The sequence below is a fragment of the Echiichthys vipera genome (genome assembly GCF_963691815.1).
Source record: "Echiichthys vipera genome assembly, chromosome: 7".
NCBI lineage: Eukaryota > Metazoa > Chordata > Actinopteri > Perciformes > Trachinidae > Echiichthys > Echiichthys vipera.
Window position 1 is genome coordinate 4,772,551 of NC_139832.1, and position 18,848 is coordinate 4,791,398.

General features: G+C 43.0%; 1 protein-coding gene across 1 annotated transcript in view; it reads right to left on the reverse strand.

The window, feature by feature from the left end:
• The window catches only part of LOC310949059 (solute carrier family 23 member 2), a gene marked incomplete at both ends in the record, with an annotated part of 54,342 nt that extends 37,149 nt beyond the window's left edge, over window positions 1-17,193 (reverse strand). The window contains 3 exons of the mRNA XM_083916392.1: window positions 1,460-1,617; window positions 6,815-6,967; window positions 17,122-17,193. Coding sequence (XP_083772518.1) covers window positions 1,460-1,617; window positions 6,815-6,967; window positions 17,122-17,193 — 383 coding nt within the window. The remainder of the gene's footprint in view (window positions 1-1,459; window positions 1,618-6,814; window positions 6,968-17,121) is intronic.
• Between the last annotated feature and the right edge of the window lie 1,655 nt (window positions 17,194-18,848).

Below are 18,848 nucleotides of genomic sequence, written 5' to 3' on the forward strand. Positions count from 1 at the left end.
CAATCATGCTGCTTCTCGTCAGCTGCTCACATCAGCTGATCTCATCCAGTCAATAAGCACAGCGACACACCTATCTACTTTCTGCCAGAACTTAATTACCACACACATTCCTTTTGGACGGCAGTAGCTCAGTCCATAGGTGGCTGGGAACCGGAGGGTCGCAGTTTGGGTCCCTGTGTGGACCATGAATGGTGCGTGGACTGGTGTCTGGAGAGGTGCCAGTTCATCTCCTGGGCACAGCCAAGTGCTGTTGAGCAAGGCACCGAACCCCCAACTGCTCGGGGCGCTGGTCACTGGCAGCCCCCTCGCTCTGACATCTCTCCTTAATTGCATGTTTATAGGTCCTGTCTGTGCGTGTGTGTGTATTTCACCTGTGTGTGTGTAACATGAATAATAACAGAGTCCCGTTGCGGGACTAATAAAAGAATTCTTCTTCTTCTTCTTAATTAACTCGTCTCTCATGATTTAAATAGTGTAATAGAACAGTAATAGTGTTTAACATGTGACAAACAGACCTTACCCACTGTGACAACGTGCTGTCACCACCTCAGTCATATGAAGAAGCGGTGGCGCGCCGACAACTTTTTAAAAATGGGTCTTTGAGAAGCCGAACAGGAAACAGCTGCAAAAATGTCTGATTTCTCTACAAAAGAAAACTTACTCAAACAAAAAAGCACAAAATGAAACCCCCGGGATTTACCAGCCAACTAAATTAGACTGGGACAAATGAACATCAAACAAAAGCAAACTGCGACCTCAGAGCAAGCTGCCCCCTTCACACACACCTGCGTCTCCAAAAGTAAGCCAGCTGTATTGTAAAGGACCCCATGAACCCGAAGAGCAATAACCTCCCCGCCCTGCACTTAATTTTTCACTTTTTGTATGGCGTACCACCTCATTGTGTTTAGGAGTATATTTATCTTGATTTTTAACTGTCGCCTCACAGCGAGAAGGTTCCAGGTTCGCATCCCAGCTGGGGCCCTTCTGTGTGGAGTTTGCATGTTCTCCCCGTGTCTGCGTGGGTTCTCTCCGGGTTCTCCGGCCGTGGCCCGCTGTCCGCAGTTATGCGCGGAACGGGTGCACTCACACTGCTTAAACGTACTAGGCTTTAGCTGAAAAAACGGTTTTGGCCCGGTACAGAAGGACAGTGTGAGTGCGCCCTTAGGGTACTTTCCCCCCCCTCCAGACCCGTTTGTACTCACACTACCTGGGCCTCGGCCATTGCTTCTTGCTGCCTATACGTCATCACGCCGTAACACGTGACACGCATTGATACGTACGGAAACGCAGTGTAACTAGTTGTCAGTTCTGTCTGAAATAAGAATAGGAGTTCCCTTCACCTCGGGAAAAGTCTTAACACTCAGTTTCCACCTGTAGTTCATCATAAACCTGACTGTCAGCAGTCTGTGTGGCCTGGAACCTCCTATTTTAATGGTGCTGCAAGACAAAGAGTACGTACCTGGTACCGACAGTGGTCTGCAGCAGTGTAGATAATCCTGACACAAAAAATATGGTCGAGATGAGCTGGCTTTTGGCAGCGTTGTTGTCCTGTATGCAGAGGGGCTCAGCCAGGATCAGCGGGACGGCGATGATTCCCCCAAAGGCAAGGATGTAATGCTGCAGAGAGAGACACACGTGGATCGATCGAGGGACTCTTTGAAGGGGTAAAACATCCTCAATACTTTTGCTTTTATACCAAATGTATCCTGGCTTCTCTGTTTCCTTTGAACGAAGCTGCTCTTTATTGTTATACAGTGGGGAAAACAAGTATTTAGTCAGCCACTGGTTGTGCAAGTTCTCCCATTTAAAATGACGGATCCTAGCTACACTTCCACTGTGAGAGACAACATGTGGAAACAAATCCTGGAAATCACATTTTAGGATTTTTAAAGAATTTATTTGTAAACTATGCAGGAAAACAAGTGTCAATATCCTACCTGTAGTAAATTGACACTTAGTTATTTGACATTAACAAAAGTTCGACTCAAGGTCAAACGTTTAATGTAGGTCTTCACCAGGTTTGCACACACTGTGGCTGGTATTTTGGCCCATTCCTCTGTGAAGATCTCCGCTAGAGCAGTAATGTTTTAGGGCTGTTTTAGGTTATGAGCTAAGACCTAGACTTTGGGGTTAGATCGGCTACTTAAATCTAAGCGCAGCTTCCAAGCCCCTCCTTTGCCAATGGTGTCACTATACAGGTGTCTCTCTGGAGACGGAGGGTCTTTCGGGTCAGATCCGATCCCTTGGCATTGCCCGAGATTTTCCTTCATGAGAGATGAAGGTTCTCATCAAAGGGTATTCGCTACTTGATCTTATGTTGGCAATGCTATACGAAGAAGCCGTGCACTTAGTGTTGCGCAATGCGTCCGTGTTTCTCTGCGATTCTTTGCCACAGCTACATATTTGCATGCAGTCGGTGATGTGTGCCGTGCTATCCTCAGGGTTGGAGCTGCGCTAAACTCATTGCTTAATACGTTTGTGATGTTTCAGAGCTTTTTGACTACTCAAATTGTCAAGGAAGGATTTTATAGTCTTTGAGGTGGCAGTAGCTCAGTCCATAGGTGACTTGGATGGGAACCGGAGGGTCGGCAGTTTGAGTCCCTGTGTGGACCACAAATGGAGCGTGGACTGGTGGCTGGAGAGATGCCAGTTCATCTCCTGGGCACCCCCGATCTGCTGTTCAGCAAGGCACCGAACCTCCAACTGCTCGGGTCGGGTCACTGGCAGCCCCCTCGCTCTAACATCTCTCCATTAATTGTATGTATATAGGTCCTGTTTGTGCATGTGTGTGTATTTCGGGCCTGTGTTTGTAACATGAATAACAATAAAAGAGTAAAAAAAAAAATCGAATTTCCCTGTTGCGGGATTAATGAAGGAATTCTTCTCTTTTTAAAAGTAAACCTCTGCCTCTGTGAGACACAGAGTAGAGGTAGAGTGAAGGCAGAACGTCAGTCTTGACATTCTGCTTGCGGGGTTTATCCCCAGTGTGATGTGCATTCATCTGTGGCTTAAAAAGGTCCAATTCTTATGTCACATGGAAAACTTATTCAGTAAAGGTTATGGAAGTATGGCCAGTGTGGCGTATGACATATTTAGCACATATTTGTGCCATTTTGTTTGACAAACAGTCAAATCCCCAAGTAAAGTTTACTATCTTAGAAAATGAGGAAAACCAGCACGTAATCTCATTTGAGAAGCCTGACTCAGAAGTTTGGCATCTCTGCTTAAAAAAAATCATACAGTAAAAACAACACACAGTAATCCCTCAAAAGAATACAGGCTTTCGCGGCTGTGTACCGCATAGTGCTTTCCTGGAATTCATTATAATCATTTTCTGAGAAATGGATGTAGTAAGTAAAATAGTAAGGTGACAAACACACATCAAGCTCCTTAACAACAAACAACAGGACTTAACTGTGATGTACAGGAATTATAATAATGAACAGCACGCTTAAAAAGGATTTTACCACTACACATTTCTCCCTCAAGGGTATGAGGCTATCGTTTTTACCCCTTATATGTTTCTAAATCAAAGCTGGCGTGTTTTCTTCAAAGAAATGCACTAAAATAATAAATAACAAGCACTGGAGAATAAAAATGACTAAGCATCCAAGGGTGATAATTATCACAGCAGTCATTAAACAGACATGTCTTGTTTCATACCCCCAGCTGGAAGACATAGACATCATATCACACACACACACACACACACACACACACACACGCACACACGCACGCACACCACAAGCACACACACACACATACGCATGCACGCCACAAGCACACACACACAGTGTCTTTAATGCACAAGTAAACTGAAAAATTACAGTCTAAAAATATCTAAATTGCTCATTCATGACCAACTCTTCAAAGTTCATAGTTTTGCAGGGCTTCCTTGTTACTAATTTTAATGCATGACTCAAATGTCATGGCTGATCAAACTCATGACCTTCTGGTCCTCTGATTTCCCTGTGTATACTCAAGCAAGACTTTTAATCACGCCCTTTAATCAGAAACAGAATAAAAAAATACTTAAAGAATCCCAGATATACAAACATATATTAGAAAAAACTCAAATTTAAATGTACAGAAATCAATATTTACAGTAGTGAAGTATATACAAGATCAAAGATCGTCTGTGGATGAGTCTGAACTACAGAGAGGAGGGGACAGGCTCTCCAAGGGTGCATTGTAGAGTTTAATGACCACAGGCATGAGAGATTTCCTGTGGCGCTCTGTGGTGCATCTTGGTGTGAGGAGTCTCCTGCTGAAGGTGCTCCTCTGCTGAGCCAGTGTGTCGTAGTGAGGGTGGGAGACATTGTCCAGGATAGACCGGGGCCTGGACAGCATCCTCCTCTCTGTCACAGTCGTCAGGGTGTCCAGCTCCTCCTCCTGGTCGGTTTGTTCAGTCTGTTGGTCTGCGACCTTCAGCCCACTGCCCCAGCATGTGACAGCGAAGAAAATTGCACTGGCCACAACAGACTCATAAAACATCCTCAGCATCATGTTACAGGACCTCAGCCTCCTCAGGAAGAAGAGTCAACTTTGGCCCTTTTTGTAGACAGCCTCTGCGTTTGTAGTCCAGTTGAACCTATAATTGAAGTACACCCCCAGGTACTGATACTCCTCAACAGTGTCCACAGGGAACCCCTGAAAGGAGACAGGGGTCACAGGTGTTTTCACCCTCCTCAGATCCACCACAAGCTCCTTTGTTTTAGGCACATTGAGCTGCAGATGATTCAGCTCACTCCAAGTGACAAAGTTGCCCCCAACAGTCCTGTATTCACTTTAATCCCCCTAATCCTGAAAATTTCTGAAGGTGGCAGGACTCAGTGCAATAGTTGAAGTCTGAGGTGAAGAGGGTGAAGAGAAAGGGAGAGAGGACAGTCCCCTGTGGAGCCCCAGTGTTGATGACCACCCTGTCAGACACACAGTTCTGTAGGCGTACATACTGTGGTCTGCCCATCAGGTAATCCACAATCCAGGAGACGATGGGGGCGTCCACCTGCACCGCAGCCATCTTCTCACCTAGTAGAGCCGGACAGATGGTGTTGAATGCACTGGAGAAGTCAAAGAACATGACTCTCACAGTGCTAGCAGGCTTGTCCAGATGACTGTAGACTCTATTCAGCAGGTAGGTGATGCAGTCCTCAACTCCCAGACGGGGCTGGTAGGCGAACTGTAATGGATCAGTCAAGGGCCTGACCATAGGCCTTAGCTGCTCCAGGACGAGTCTCTCCATGGTCTTCATGATGTGGGATGGCCAGAGGTCTGTAGGCTCAGGCTGAGGCTTGACTCAGTACTCCACACAGCTGGGGGGCACAGCCTTTAAGCACCCTGGGAAATACTCAATCAGGGCCTGCAGCTTTGCCAGAGTGGAGTGCCGTCAGCTGTCTTCTCACCAGGTCAGGTGTGAAAGACACTGTAGAGGTGTGTGTTGGGGGAGGGCTGAGGTCATCTGGTTGTGGAGGACATGATGTAGAACAGGGGGAAGGGGTGGGATTGGTAGGTGTGAAGTGAGGTGGTGAGGGGCAGACAAGGGGTCTGTAAGGAGGATTTGTAGGGGGAGGTAAAGTGGTATGCATCCTTGATGTTAGCATACATCAGGTCCAGAGTACTCTCCTCTCTGATAGGAGAGCTAACGTACCAACATGATGATGAGGGCAATGGGGTGTTGAGTCTGGAGTCTGGAGATGGTGGCATGTATGATGCTGCAGGCAGATGTCGGGTTTGCAGAGGGAGGGATGTACAGAACAACAGTGATGACATGCACGATCTCTCTAGGCAGACGATATGGACGGAGTCCAACAGCCAGCAGTTCAACATCCGGGCTATAGAGCTGTTCTTTAATGGGGATATGACCAGGATTACACCATCTGCTGTTTACTAGAACGGCAAGCCCCGCTCCTTTCCGCTTGACGCTCTTTGTGCAATCCCGGTGAGCCCGAATGGCGTGGAAGCAATCCACGGAGAAGTTCTGGTCGGTAATATATACTGCACATCATGTTCACCATACTATAGTGTTTCCCCTACCATCAAACAAACTGAATTTTTATACCTCATTTTTGTGCACCACGACATGCACTCATTTAATTTCAGCTCAGTGTGATAGTTTTTTTCTCTTCTCCACCCTTGGTGACATGGCCACACACACACACACACGCACGCACACCCTTCTGTCAGGAGTTGCAGTGACTCCAAGTCAAGTCGTAAAGAGAAGGCTTGTGGAGCTATGAGTACGGTAGAAATCAGTACATTTTATTGCGTCTGACTGCAGGCGGTGACAGATGTGTTTTTAAAATTCTGAGCAGTGACCATACAGCTATTTCATACAACAGACGTGTACAGCACGGACCTTGTGATGGTCATTCAACCCACTCTAGACCAGCTGTCACTCTGTCACCGTTAGCAGAGACGTCAGTCTGCGGGGTAGGTCATACACTTGATTGATAAACCGGTAAATTAAAATGCGAATCTGGTGAAAAACCATGCTATGGTCTTGTTCGGCACTTACATTAATCAAATTAACCATCAAGACAGTTGTTTTCGTGTATGAACTATTAATAGAGAAAGGGTCGCTAACAGCCGGACGTGGCTAACACTGATTAGTTCGGGGCAGTACGGTAAAGGCACTACAGCGTCTTTTTTAACCACTGATACTGCTGAAAATAACAGCAAACCTGTGCAGTAGCATGAAAAGAGTCCTTACACATTAAAAATGAGTAATGCAGCTTTAAAGGAGGATTTCTGCAGCACTATTCAGTTAAGATTATAAGATTCACAATTGACTAAACAAACCATGCGATTTATTTACCTGGAAGCCGAGCAGTATGCAGAGGTACCATGGCGGCCTGTCGTTGAGGGAGTAAACCAAATCTGCACTCTTGTCCACAGTCTCCTCCAAGGCCTCTCTGTTTGTCTCTCCAATGTCAACTGACAGCTGTGGCTGTTCATCACCGTCTTTGTCCTTGGGAAGAAGCAAAGCAAACGACTAATGAGTTCATCAATTTCATCTACCTAAGCGAACTTCAAAGACAAAACAATATTTTCAGACAAATGCCGATTTCATTCCACCTAAATTAGCAGAAGCTTCATGCGGAGGGCAGATAGAGTGGACAACATACCTACCTACCTCCCAAATCCTATCAAGACTCTGATGATTAAGGTGCTAAAGTCATAATCCGTAAGAATTGCGAGACCTTGTTTCTAGCGGCCTCTTTGGCATTACGACATAACTGCAGGCGAGCCTGTTCTTTCAGAGCCTGCACCTTGTCAGATACACAGCCCCCATGTGTGTTGAATATCATATTACTATTATTACCTATACCTCTGTACTTCAAGTCCATCCCCTACGTATATGTTCCCCTCTTAAACCCACACACACACACACATGTTCCTATTACACCTTCGCCCTTACAACAAAGCCTGACTCAGAAGTTGGAAGTTCCCAATTTCTGATACTGAAATGCAGCATAACTGGCAGTGACGAGCTCCACCGGCAGACCAATTGCCGTCAGCAGTGTCACTAACATGGCAGTACATTTGAATATAGGGAGGGAATGTCGCCACAGTCACACAGATGAGAATATTCCCTACTTTTGGCCACCTTGCTTGGATCACACCCAATTTCAAACTTGGTCTTCATTTTGATCTCAACTACACACCTTTAAGTTTCGTGACTGTATCTTGTACAGTTGCAACGCTTTCTGATGGGTAAGATTTTGTGTACAGACCGACAGAAGGACATAAACACCTTGCAAAATACTCAAAACCTACACACACACACACACACACACACACACACACACAGCAGCGTGGCTGTCATAGCTGGTAATAATAGCATGGACGTTTATCTTGTCTTTTAATGTGTGCGGTGATGTATGAAGTGTTGACTGTAACTCACACACCGTTTACAGTGTCGTCACAGTTAAATCCTTTATCATTTGCTAGAATTACCTTCACATATTTCACAAACAAACCAAAGGAACCTGGAAATGACGTATCTTATCTGTATGTTATCCTACTTGAAACAGCCAAGAGATGCTTTATTTGCCGTTTAAATCATTTTTTGTGAGATCAAGGACAAAACAAATCATAGAAATATTAGAAAAATGTATGCCATGTGTGGTCTTTGGGTATGCAACACTGAAGGTTTTGGCTTTCTTCCCACTAACCAAAGACAGATGGAATAGGTCAGGTTGTTAATATTGAGGGAAATGAGCCTCCACATAAAGTCATAAATGTGATACACAAACAAAAGCCTGTTTAAAACACATAAAGCATGTTTTGAAAATACATATATAAGGATTTAAATATTTAAAAAATGGATGTTGTGTGTGGTCTTTGGTTAGTGGGAAGAAAGCCAAAACCTTCAGTGTTGCATACCCAAAGACAGATGGAATGGGTCAGGTTGTTAATATTGAGGAGAATAAGTCTCAACATGAAGTGATGCACAAATAAAAGCATGTATAATACATTTAAAGCATGAAACATAAATGAATTGTCAATAAGCATGTGCATGCAGTTTCAGGATAGGGGCATAGTCTCTGCTTGATGTGACAGAAACAGTAAGTCAGTGTCAGTCAGTGAAACTGTCAAAATAAAAGCTGACACAATTCTACCTATACAGACTTACATTGTCTTTTGGGGGAAAATGCCTCTCCCACTTGGAAATCCTATATCATTTTGCCAAAAAGACATATATCGAGTTTCCACTAGTCCCTAAAACACATTGAAACTCATATCTCTCCATAGGTTAGAGACTACTTCTGGTTATTGGCATGATGTACAAGCAGCCCATCCTGACCTGTGTTTTAGTGGGGTTTTCTTTGGCATCCTTTGGGAAAAAGATATAGCTGATGATGGCGGATGTGTCTGCGACTTCTATTGACAAACATATAAGACAGCGGTCCAGCCATCTGATATATGTGAGACCAAGTGCTGTCTTCAAATACAAAGAGGTCAACTCCCTCTTAAATCAGGCCACATGGGACATATCAGCTTACTTTTTAGGATGTTTAAAGTGTAAGTATGCCTGGTTTGGTCATTACATATGCGTTAACACTGTTAAGTCATAGAATTAGTCATTTTACAGATAGCTGCTGATAGCTTTGCTGTGTAGCGGACTTCTCAGGATTAGACTGTATATTTTCTATTAGATTTTTGTTTACACTGTATATTATGAGCTGCCCAAAGAGGTCACTTCCCTCTTAACGCTGTCTCCACTGGACATATCACTGAGAGCTGGATTTGCAATCACAACAAAAACAAAAGGGAAAATTTAAAATCACAGGCTGATGTAACTCAGTAGTGTGTACGGCCCCTGCGTGCAAGTATGCTTTACAACATCTTGGCATGCTCCTGATGTGTCGTCAGATGGTGTCCTGGGGGATATCCTCCCAGACCTAGATCAGGGCATCAGTGAGCTACTGGACAGTCTGTGGCAGTACTCGGCGATGTTGAATGCACCGATACATACATTTCCCATAAGTGCCAAATTTTTTTTAGGACAGGGGGACGAGCAGGCCAGCCAAGCAACATAAGGCCTGGAATTGTCCTGCACCAGGAGGAACACAGTACCCACTGAACCAGCTTAGGTCTGAAAGTCGCTTGAGGATTTTATCCTGGTATGTTACAGCAGTCAGGGTACCGTTGGCCATGACATTGAGGTCTGTGCGACCCTCCGATGATCTTCCTCCCCTGACCATCATTGACCCACAGCCAAACCATAACATAAACATAACTTTAACTCTGGTGTTGTCTGACAGTTTGGCAGGGCTCTGGAAATGTTCCTCCTGTTCCTCCTTGCACAAAGGAGCAGATACCGATCCTGCTGCTGGGTTGATGCCCTTCTACAGCCCCACCCAGCTCTCCTCATGTGAACGGCCGGTCTCCTGGTATCTCCTCCATGTTCTTTGAGACAGTGCTGAGAGCTGCAGCAAACCTTCTTGCTACTGCACATATGGATAGGCTATCCTGGAGGAGCTGGATTACCTGTGCAACGTGACTGGGCTGCAGGTACCACCTCAAGGACACTAGCAGAACTCACAGTAGAGAAGAATCAGTCAGGAAGGATGAAGAGAGAGCATTGTCCGTGGTCACTAGTTGCAGAACCATTCCCTTTTGGGGCTGCCTGTCTTGCCTATTGTGTGTTTGTGTGTGCATGTGAGTGTGTGCGTGTGTGCGTGCGTGTGTGTGTGTGGCCCAAACTCAAACTGGATAACTGAATAAAACAACAAAGAAACCCATTGTTTCATTGCCGCCCTGTGTACTGTGTGTGTGTATATATATATATATATATATATATATATATATATATATATATATATATTGTTGCAGTTTACAAAGCACTACAGTAAAAGAATAAGTAAATACTCCTTTTAAACTGCTTTTAATATTGACTTTTTCCCCAAGATATCCTCCACCTAAAACCATAGTAGGTCAAATGTTAACGTAGAGCCAGCACACAAGCTAAACTCCAGGGTGAGTCTGGCATTCAGTCAGCCCTTCAAACAGGAGAAAACAACTTGATCTACGCATCCCACCTTTGCACGTCTCCCATAAGAGTCACATGACAGGAAAATGTGTAACTATATACACAACACTTCCTCTCTGTCTGTGATTTATGCTCTTGTCACAAAGTCTTTAGCAGGTAGTGTACACAGACATCTGCTTCTACGATTACGTGGCCATTTGCTTCCATCTGGTGGTTTTCTGACTGCACTGAAGGAACCACGGGAGACGAGGGCATGCAAGTGGAGGGAGCCACACAACCAGTGCAACAACTGTTTCTATTTCCCTTATCCACCTAATTACTTCATCCAATTAACAAAAAACAAGCACATTGTCTCACTGACTTTTGTACCTTGACATACCGGATGCTTTGATGATCAAATGATCCATACAGAGGATGAAGAGGTCACTGTCAGGTATCTCAAGCCTCAGAGATTTCTCTTATCAAAGATATGAGACAGAACAGGCAGCTTGACACCAATGATCTTGATAGAGAGAGATTGCCAAACGCTGATGGCTGCCTCTACCATGGAGATGTAGAAGTGTCATGAGTTTAGCACACAAACCAATTTAGTTTCTCAAGGATTGTTTTTGTAAAAAAACACCATCAGTGGTATGTCTCGCTGTACCGTAGCTGCTATTATATACGAGTTAAGGAGAAATTCATTAGTCGCCGTGTCTCCATTTTCATTCTTTTATGCGCATTTTTGAAGTATCATATTACAAAATCGGTATGGAAACGGCAAAATTCAATCAAACATGTGCTTCATGGGATATGGAAGTTGCCATAAAAGGTTCTGATGTAGCGAACAGTGACACAACGTCTTCTTGGATTTTCCCATAACGTGTCTTTGTGTCCATGAAAGAACGATTAAAACTTGAATTAAATTCCTGAGGACCTTTCAGCATTTTTAAGATGGGTCAGAATGCCAAGGTGACTTGCTGATCGTGGTGGTGCCTGCTGCCTTGGTCCTGCATGACGCTTCCTGCTACTTCTACAACTATTAGTCATTTATACTGTCTCTAGTCTTTTAAATTATAACATTTGTAGCCATAAAAACACCATCAGTGGTATGTCTTGCTGTACCATAGCTGCTATTGCCCCTACTCATCATTGATCGTGTTTGTCAATATTATTATCATTTTCTATCACCTTAGTTGTGCTTGTTTCTACTATTCTGCTGTATTAACTGCCATAACATATGAGTCATATTCACATTACTATAGATTTTATTATAGTTACTGTTACTCTTTGGTTGCTTGCATCTCTGGAAGTGTGTCTGTCTCTCTCTCTCTCTCTCCCTTTCTTCCTCTCTCCGGTGCAGACAGATGCCCGTCCTCCACAGAGCTGGGTCTGTCTGACGTTCCTGTCTGTTATAAGGAAGGTTTTCGTTGCCACCGTACTCTACGGGGGAATTGTTGGGTCTATGTAAATCATAAATAAGTCATAGAGTGTGGTCTTTACCTACTCTGTAAAGTGTCCTGAGATAACTTTTGTTATGATTTGGCACTATAAATAAAACTGAATTGAATTGTAAAAATTGCCACTGAGTCATTTGAGTTGTGCTGTTCCAACATAAAGTACTATACCAGCTATTTGCATGGCTATATACCATAAGGGATAATAAGATGTGATTTGGCTAAACTAAAAACAGTGTTAACTGTAAATACACAACAGACGTGTTAAAGCTGTATATTCAACATCACACTCAAGTAATAGTACAAAAACGTTACTAAAGCTACAAGCAGCAACATTTTGTGACTTGGCAGATTCATTAACAATGTTATAAACTCAACAGTTAATTTCCTAAATTTGCAAAGCAGTCACCAGTACCAGATACCAGAACCTCAACAAATGCAAACAAATGGTGCTGAAAGGGTGGATAATCAGAAGTGATGCTGGCCCGTGTGATTACTTAGTGTGCAGCATCATGTGCTGAGATGTGTGCCTTCCTCACGCCACAGCTGTGATTAAATAAATTGTGGTAAGACCAATCAGTTTACTGGCTGTATGGAGGAGTTTGGAGGGGCTCTTCATTTTATTGTATTTAGTTGATTATTTGACAGGGACAGGGCACACCTTTTTAGTACATCTGTTAAATTAACACTGTAAAACCACAATTAACACTGACAGTAAACATCCAAACAGGATTTCACAACATTAAGACACATCAAGTGTTTGTGATGTGTGCATGATTGGTTTTATTATAGCAATAAGAAATGAAAATCAGTGAATCTCCAACATGCTCTGATATTACTGGACATTGAGCTCATAAAGTTTGTTGCTCTAATATAGAAAACGATCTACGCTTTCAGTAAAGCATACTGAAAAATACTAAAGAAGTGGTTCATTGTCGCTGTGATGCAACAACAACACAAGCGTTTTAGTTTCTGGATGACTGTTTGTTGGCAGCATCTGTGACGTTTGATGCCGATTCAAACTGAGATCATTATCTAATGAGGAGATAGTGTTTGCAAGCCTTAACCTTAACCATACCAAAGCCAATTGCATGTAGTAGGTATAGGATGTTAAAGTGAATCATTTCATTGTCTAGGGCTACACAACATGTGAAAAAACAATTTGTTTTCTGCGATATATTATTGCAATATGAAAAATAGCCTACAGGAAATCCCGCCCTCGGGGGATCCAGAGGCATACTCTTCTGGACGAACATGTACTTTTTAAAGTTAAATGCATTAATCGGATGGACTTTGAGAGCTAAGATTGAGAATAAGAAGCTAGATCGATGCAAAACATTGTGCTCTTGTGAACAAATTTGTGCTAGTAAACTATTTGATCATAAATACAGCGGTTGTACGGATATTATCCTTTGCAAATGAAATTATCCATCATAGACACAGCTTTTGAAAGCCGTGAGCCACGAGCCACCTTCAGCCTGAGCCTTTCTACGCCAACCTCAAGTCGGTTGAAGTGAGAGTGGGTAGACAAGGGGATCCTCCCACACTGAGCCGCCGAGAACTGAATTCCCCAAGAAAAACTGTGCAGATCCCATTTATAGAGTACTGTAAATATATTTTCAGTCCAGTAAATTATACTACTGCTATTAATACCTCAATGCTTTAGTACTTGACATTGCATGTCCTGCAATGTGTCTATGGTGCATTGCGCAAATGGCAATGTTGATGCTGAAACAGTACACAGTGCAGCCCTATTGTTGTCACAGCATGGACTACAATGTTCAGGTAGAATATGATTTTGCAAAACAACGGACCGACTTCATCTGCAGATTTGAAATAGAGATCAAAGGACAAATGGGAAACTAAACTTAAAGGAAGTAACTATGTACAATGAGTTCCCATTTTAGTCTAGAGGCCTTTTTTCTTACTTTTTAAAGTTAACAGTTACATACGTAGTAGTTGATTATTGGTCTATGTGGCCGGTTCCTAGTAGCCTGTACCCAAAGTGTTTTTCGTGAGTCAGGGAGTGCACAGTTTGACCGGAATTCCTCCTCAAACAACCAGGTTCACACCCGAACACTAATCGCTAACCTGACACTGGGGTCAAGCCAACTCAGGCTAAAAAGCCAATAGCAAACAGCAGCAGGAGCAATATCGCGTCACCACTCACCCATTTATCTTTGGTAATGTGTGTGGTGCTCTGCCATTGATGCTGATGCTATGTCTTCATCTGTGCCAGCCTCACCTTGATCGCCAGCGAGTATCTCTATATTAGATATCAAACGTGTATTTTACCAACAAAAACAAGCCGTCAACCCATTTCTTCTGCATCGTCTTTCACGTCAACTGTGACGTACATAGCTACATTAAGATAATCGCTAATCGTTATTATATAGTTTCCAAAATCTTAAGTTGGCTACAGTTTCTCCATTTAAAACTCTTTTAATATTGGCAAACTGGTCCACATCTTTCCTAACTTCGACTAAAGGCAGTCTGAGATGAGAAAACCGCTGCTTTTCTGTGACCCTCTCTCTCTGAGCCAAGCAGACTAACAGGTGACTGGGTTACATTGATTTCCACACTCTTACATACAACCCATGCATGCATGCAACAACATACACACAGTACTTGCCATATAAGTCTTTAAATACTGCTACTTCCTTGCCATAACTTACTTTTTGGAGATGACATACTTCTGTAATCATACTTTGATTTTGTATACAGTACCCTTTCTATTCATTAATTTAGTTTGCAACAACATACTGTTGCCACTACTGCCAGCTGTTTTTTTAAACGTAAAAAGTTTGCCGGTTGTGTCATTTATTTACAGAATCCTGTACAATGAGTAAAGCTTAGAATGACCCTCAAACCTTATTATCACCAACATTAAAAACACCCACCAGTAGGGGCGTCGAGCTTCAGAGTTACTGTACCATGACAGTGTTAAAGTAACCAGAGAAGTTTCCAAAAGGTAAGAATAGATGAATAGTTGTTTCTTGTGAATCCAACCTTTGTTTTGGAGTTTAGCCTCCATCCTGTGTTGATACCCGAAACCCTGAATTGGCTTCCACTGGACTCAAAGCTGAACTTACAAAAACCTGCACTTTCTGTTCCAGGTGTACTGTGTACTGAAGTCTTGTGTCCTTTCACAGACACAAAATTACAATCTATATGGCATCTATATGGAATTTAAAATTCTCCTCTATTCAAAAATGTTCTTCAGGTTGTCTCCCCTAAAATGTATAACTTTGACTTTACTGACTTCTATCCATGCAACATTTGTCATTGGAGAGGTATTTACACATTACTCCCCTGAAGGAGGAGATGTCTATGCACTTCCCTGAACTCCGAGAGTCAAACATATACCAACTAAAGCTTGCCCGGGATGTCACTAATCTGAAACCAATCTCTGCTTAATACGCAAAAGCAAGAAAAAGACCCTGAAACCTGCAGTGCAGAGCAGACTGTTGGTCACACACCGCCATCATGGCAGAATCAGCCGTTGCCTGTTAGACGATAACAAACAACATAAACAGATCAAAGATGCTATAACTTTTAATTCTGATACATCTGCTAGTCGATGATTTTTGTGCACAACAGATTCCTCATGTGAATTTGACTGAGAGATTCAGGACTATAAAACGAGAGAGAGAGAGAGAGAGAGAGAGAGAGAGAGAGAGAGAGAGAGAGAGAGAGAGAGAGAGAGAGATGTGTTGTCCTTGTTAGCGATGTACGATCCTGAGTAATAAACATTAAGGTTTTCATCCATTAAATCATATAAAGTCTGTAAATTGTGTGAAAGGTTGAATCACTTTAAATTGCAAATAAAGGCCGACTAGAGTTTGATTGTTTGGTCTGCACCAGAGTTTGAATGTCCCCCCCAAACTAAGTAGACACTAGTGACGGTTTAAACAGACCACGCAGCTCAGGTGTGAAAGCACTGCTGGGATTTCTTAAATGTTATATGCGCCTGATGTTTTTAGCACTGCAGGAAAATCTTGAAAAAGGCACAAAATATGTTATTAGGCTGTAATAATAAATCTTTGATGGGATAATACTGGTCTGCAGGATAATGCATGTTGCATTTGTTTGTTGCAAGTCATAGAGTGTGGTCTTTACCTACTCTGTAACGTGTCCCGAGATTACTTTTGTTATGATTTGGCACTTTAAATAAAATTGAATTGAACATAACGGGTCCTCTACAGAGTGAAGTGGCATGTTGTAGAATACTTTATGAATCTAAGATATTTTAATATCTGTGGGCTGCGTCTGTGATTCGGGTGCTTTTATCCCATAATGGATTGAAAACACCCGGCACTTCTTAGTAGCAGCCTTCATAAGCATCATATTCATCTATTTACATGCTCAAAGCCTAAAAATCAATTATTAATCTGGATGCCAAAGTCTGCAAGCTCAAATTATTTATTAAATGTATTTACTCTACTTCAACATCTTTGAATTCATTGTATGGTAGAAGACTGTTACTGGGCTTTTATATAGAGTGTCAAGTAGTTTAAAATACAAGAAAAATAATAATAATAAATGAGGCCTCTTTCCATTGCATGTGTTATTTTTCCTGTATATGTTGACAGACTGACACGTTCACCCATCTGCAAAGGAAGCTGTGCTGTTTGTTATGTGTTCCCTTTCTTCTAGACTCTTCAGCTCACCGGGACGGGGAGAAAAAAGGAAACGTCAACCCCAGACTCAGCTGTGTACACTTGCAAACCCCATGAAGTCAAACCACACACTCACACACACACTCATGCACGCACACGCCGGTGTCCTTAAAGTAGAAATGCTCTTTGATTAAAATGTCAACTAAGAAACAGAAAGGGAATGAAGCGTTGAGCTCTTCGACCCTTCTCAAATACTCTGATGACTGATATTCGTCACATACTTTGAAACCATGCAATCGATTCCACTGAAATATTCCCTCTCTCAACACATTCACACGTTGGTCACATTCCTCAGTGGCTTACACTCAGCCCGTACTAATGTAAGAGCTAAATGATGTTGTACTCTTTTCTCTTGGTCTGTGAGAAAAATCAAAATAATAAAAGAATCATCCTTTAAATAATAATATAATTAATATCGTGTATATTCATAATACAACTCAAACCCTCCTGGGGATTTAGTTGTTGCATCAAAGCCAAACTAAAGAGAGAATTAAGGTGACAATACACTTACCCCAAACGCAGGATTGACTGTCCCCTGCTCCTTGAGTCCCAGCTCTATTTTCTCCTCTGTTTTAAGACGCATTCTGATAAAGTCAGACGAGGTGAAGTGCAGTTGTTTCTTGACCGAAGTGGACTTCACACGGATCAACAAACTTGTAAGGTGGGCGTAAAACTCTGACTGAGTGCAGACCTTATAGGACAACGTGGACGACCGCCTCGCGTCACCAGGGAAACTGAGTATCACAGCCTGAAAGAGGGTTATTTTGTAATCTCCTATCCAGCTCGGAAACGTTTCTGGTCTGCTGCTGAGCCAATGTAGGCTATAGTTACGCTGACTTACGGTCATGTGCCTGCTGTTGTGACGATGGATCCTATGAGAGGAGACAAGTAAGCTTGTCACATGAATTTATAATTTGTCATACTCATTAAGAAGGCCTTCCCTTACCAAAGGTTTGCGGTTCATTTTGGGAAGAAGAGTCATTGTGCAGGATTTCAATGGATCAACCTCTGGTGTAGGATTTGATTGTTAGCAATTTCACTTGAAGACACAGTTATTAACCTGTACTATAATGGACAAGGTATCATGTGATAACATTGTGATGCTTGAAATTTAGGTAGGATGACATTATCATTAGTGTTAGTTTATGTCCCTGACAGATCATTGTGTTCTGCTCCAGAACTAAAGCCTGCATGATGATGATGCTGCTGTATTATGTTAATTCGCCTCCAGCCTCCTCCACATTTGCTATTGTGCACATTGCTACAATTTTTACCACATAAAATACTTGCTTTCGCCTAGAATCGTTTATCTTTCCTTACCACTACTATTTACTGCTATTTAATTTGTTATTTTGTAATGTAGATTTTCCAGAGAGATGCTAGTTGAGGTTGTTCGGGCATAAGAATGAACCTTGGGAGTCTCCCTTAGAGAGAGGGTGAGAAGTTCAGCATCCGTGAGGAACTCGGAGTAGAGCCGCTGCTCCTTTGCGTTGAAAGGAGCCAGTTGAGGTGGTTCGGGCATCTAGTAAAGATGCCCCCTGGGCGCCTCCCTAGGGAGGTGTTCCAGGCACGTCCAGTTGGGAGGAGGCCTCGGGGAAGACCCGGGACCAGGTGGAGGGATTAGATCTCCACACTGGCCTGGGAACGCCTCGGGATCCCCCAGTTAGAGCTGGTTAATGTGGCCCGGGAAAGGGAAGTTTGGGGTCCCCTGCTAAAGCTGCTGCACCCGCGACCCCATCCCGGATAAGAGGCTGAAGATGAGATGAGATGCTAACAGCCTGCCGCGGCTAACACGTATGAGCTCGGGGCGGTGAGTTGAAAGCATTAAAACATCTTTTTAACCACTAATACTGCTCCAAATAACACCAAACCTCTGCAGTAGCATGATAGAGAGTCCTGACACATTAACCAAAGGACCAACAACGTATTTAGTGAACACAGTGTTTTGAAAGACTGATCAACTGGCCCAGTACCAGCTCCTCTCGTGTAAAGTCCATTCAAGTCGATTATCAAATCCAATCCAATCTCTTCACTTCAAGTTGCAAACCAGAGTCAATGTAGGCCAAGCATTCACTCCATGGACTTCAACGGCATTAAAACACATGCCCAAATGGCTACGTTTCTCCTTGATCGGCAAAATCAGTTTCATGTTTACTTAGCTGGAACGACAAATGTTAACTGGCAGTCAAACTCCTCTGCCATACTTGTCTTTATAGTGCGATTTGATGGAGGGGATGA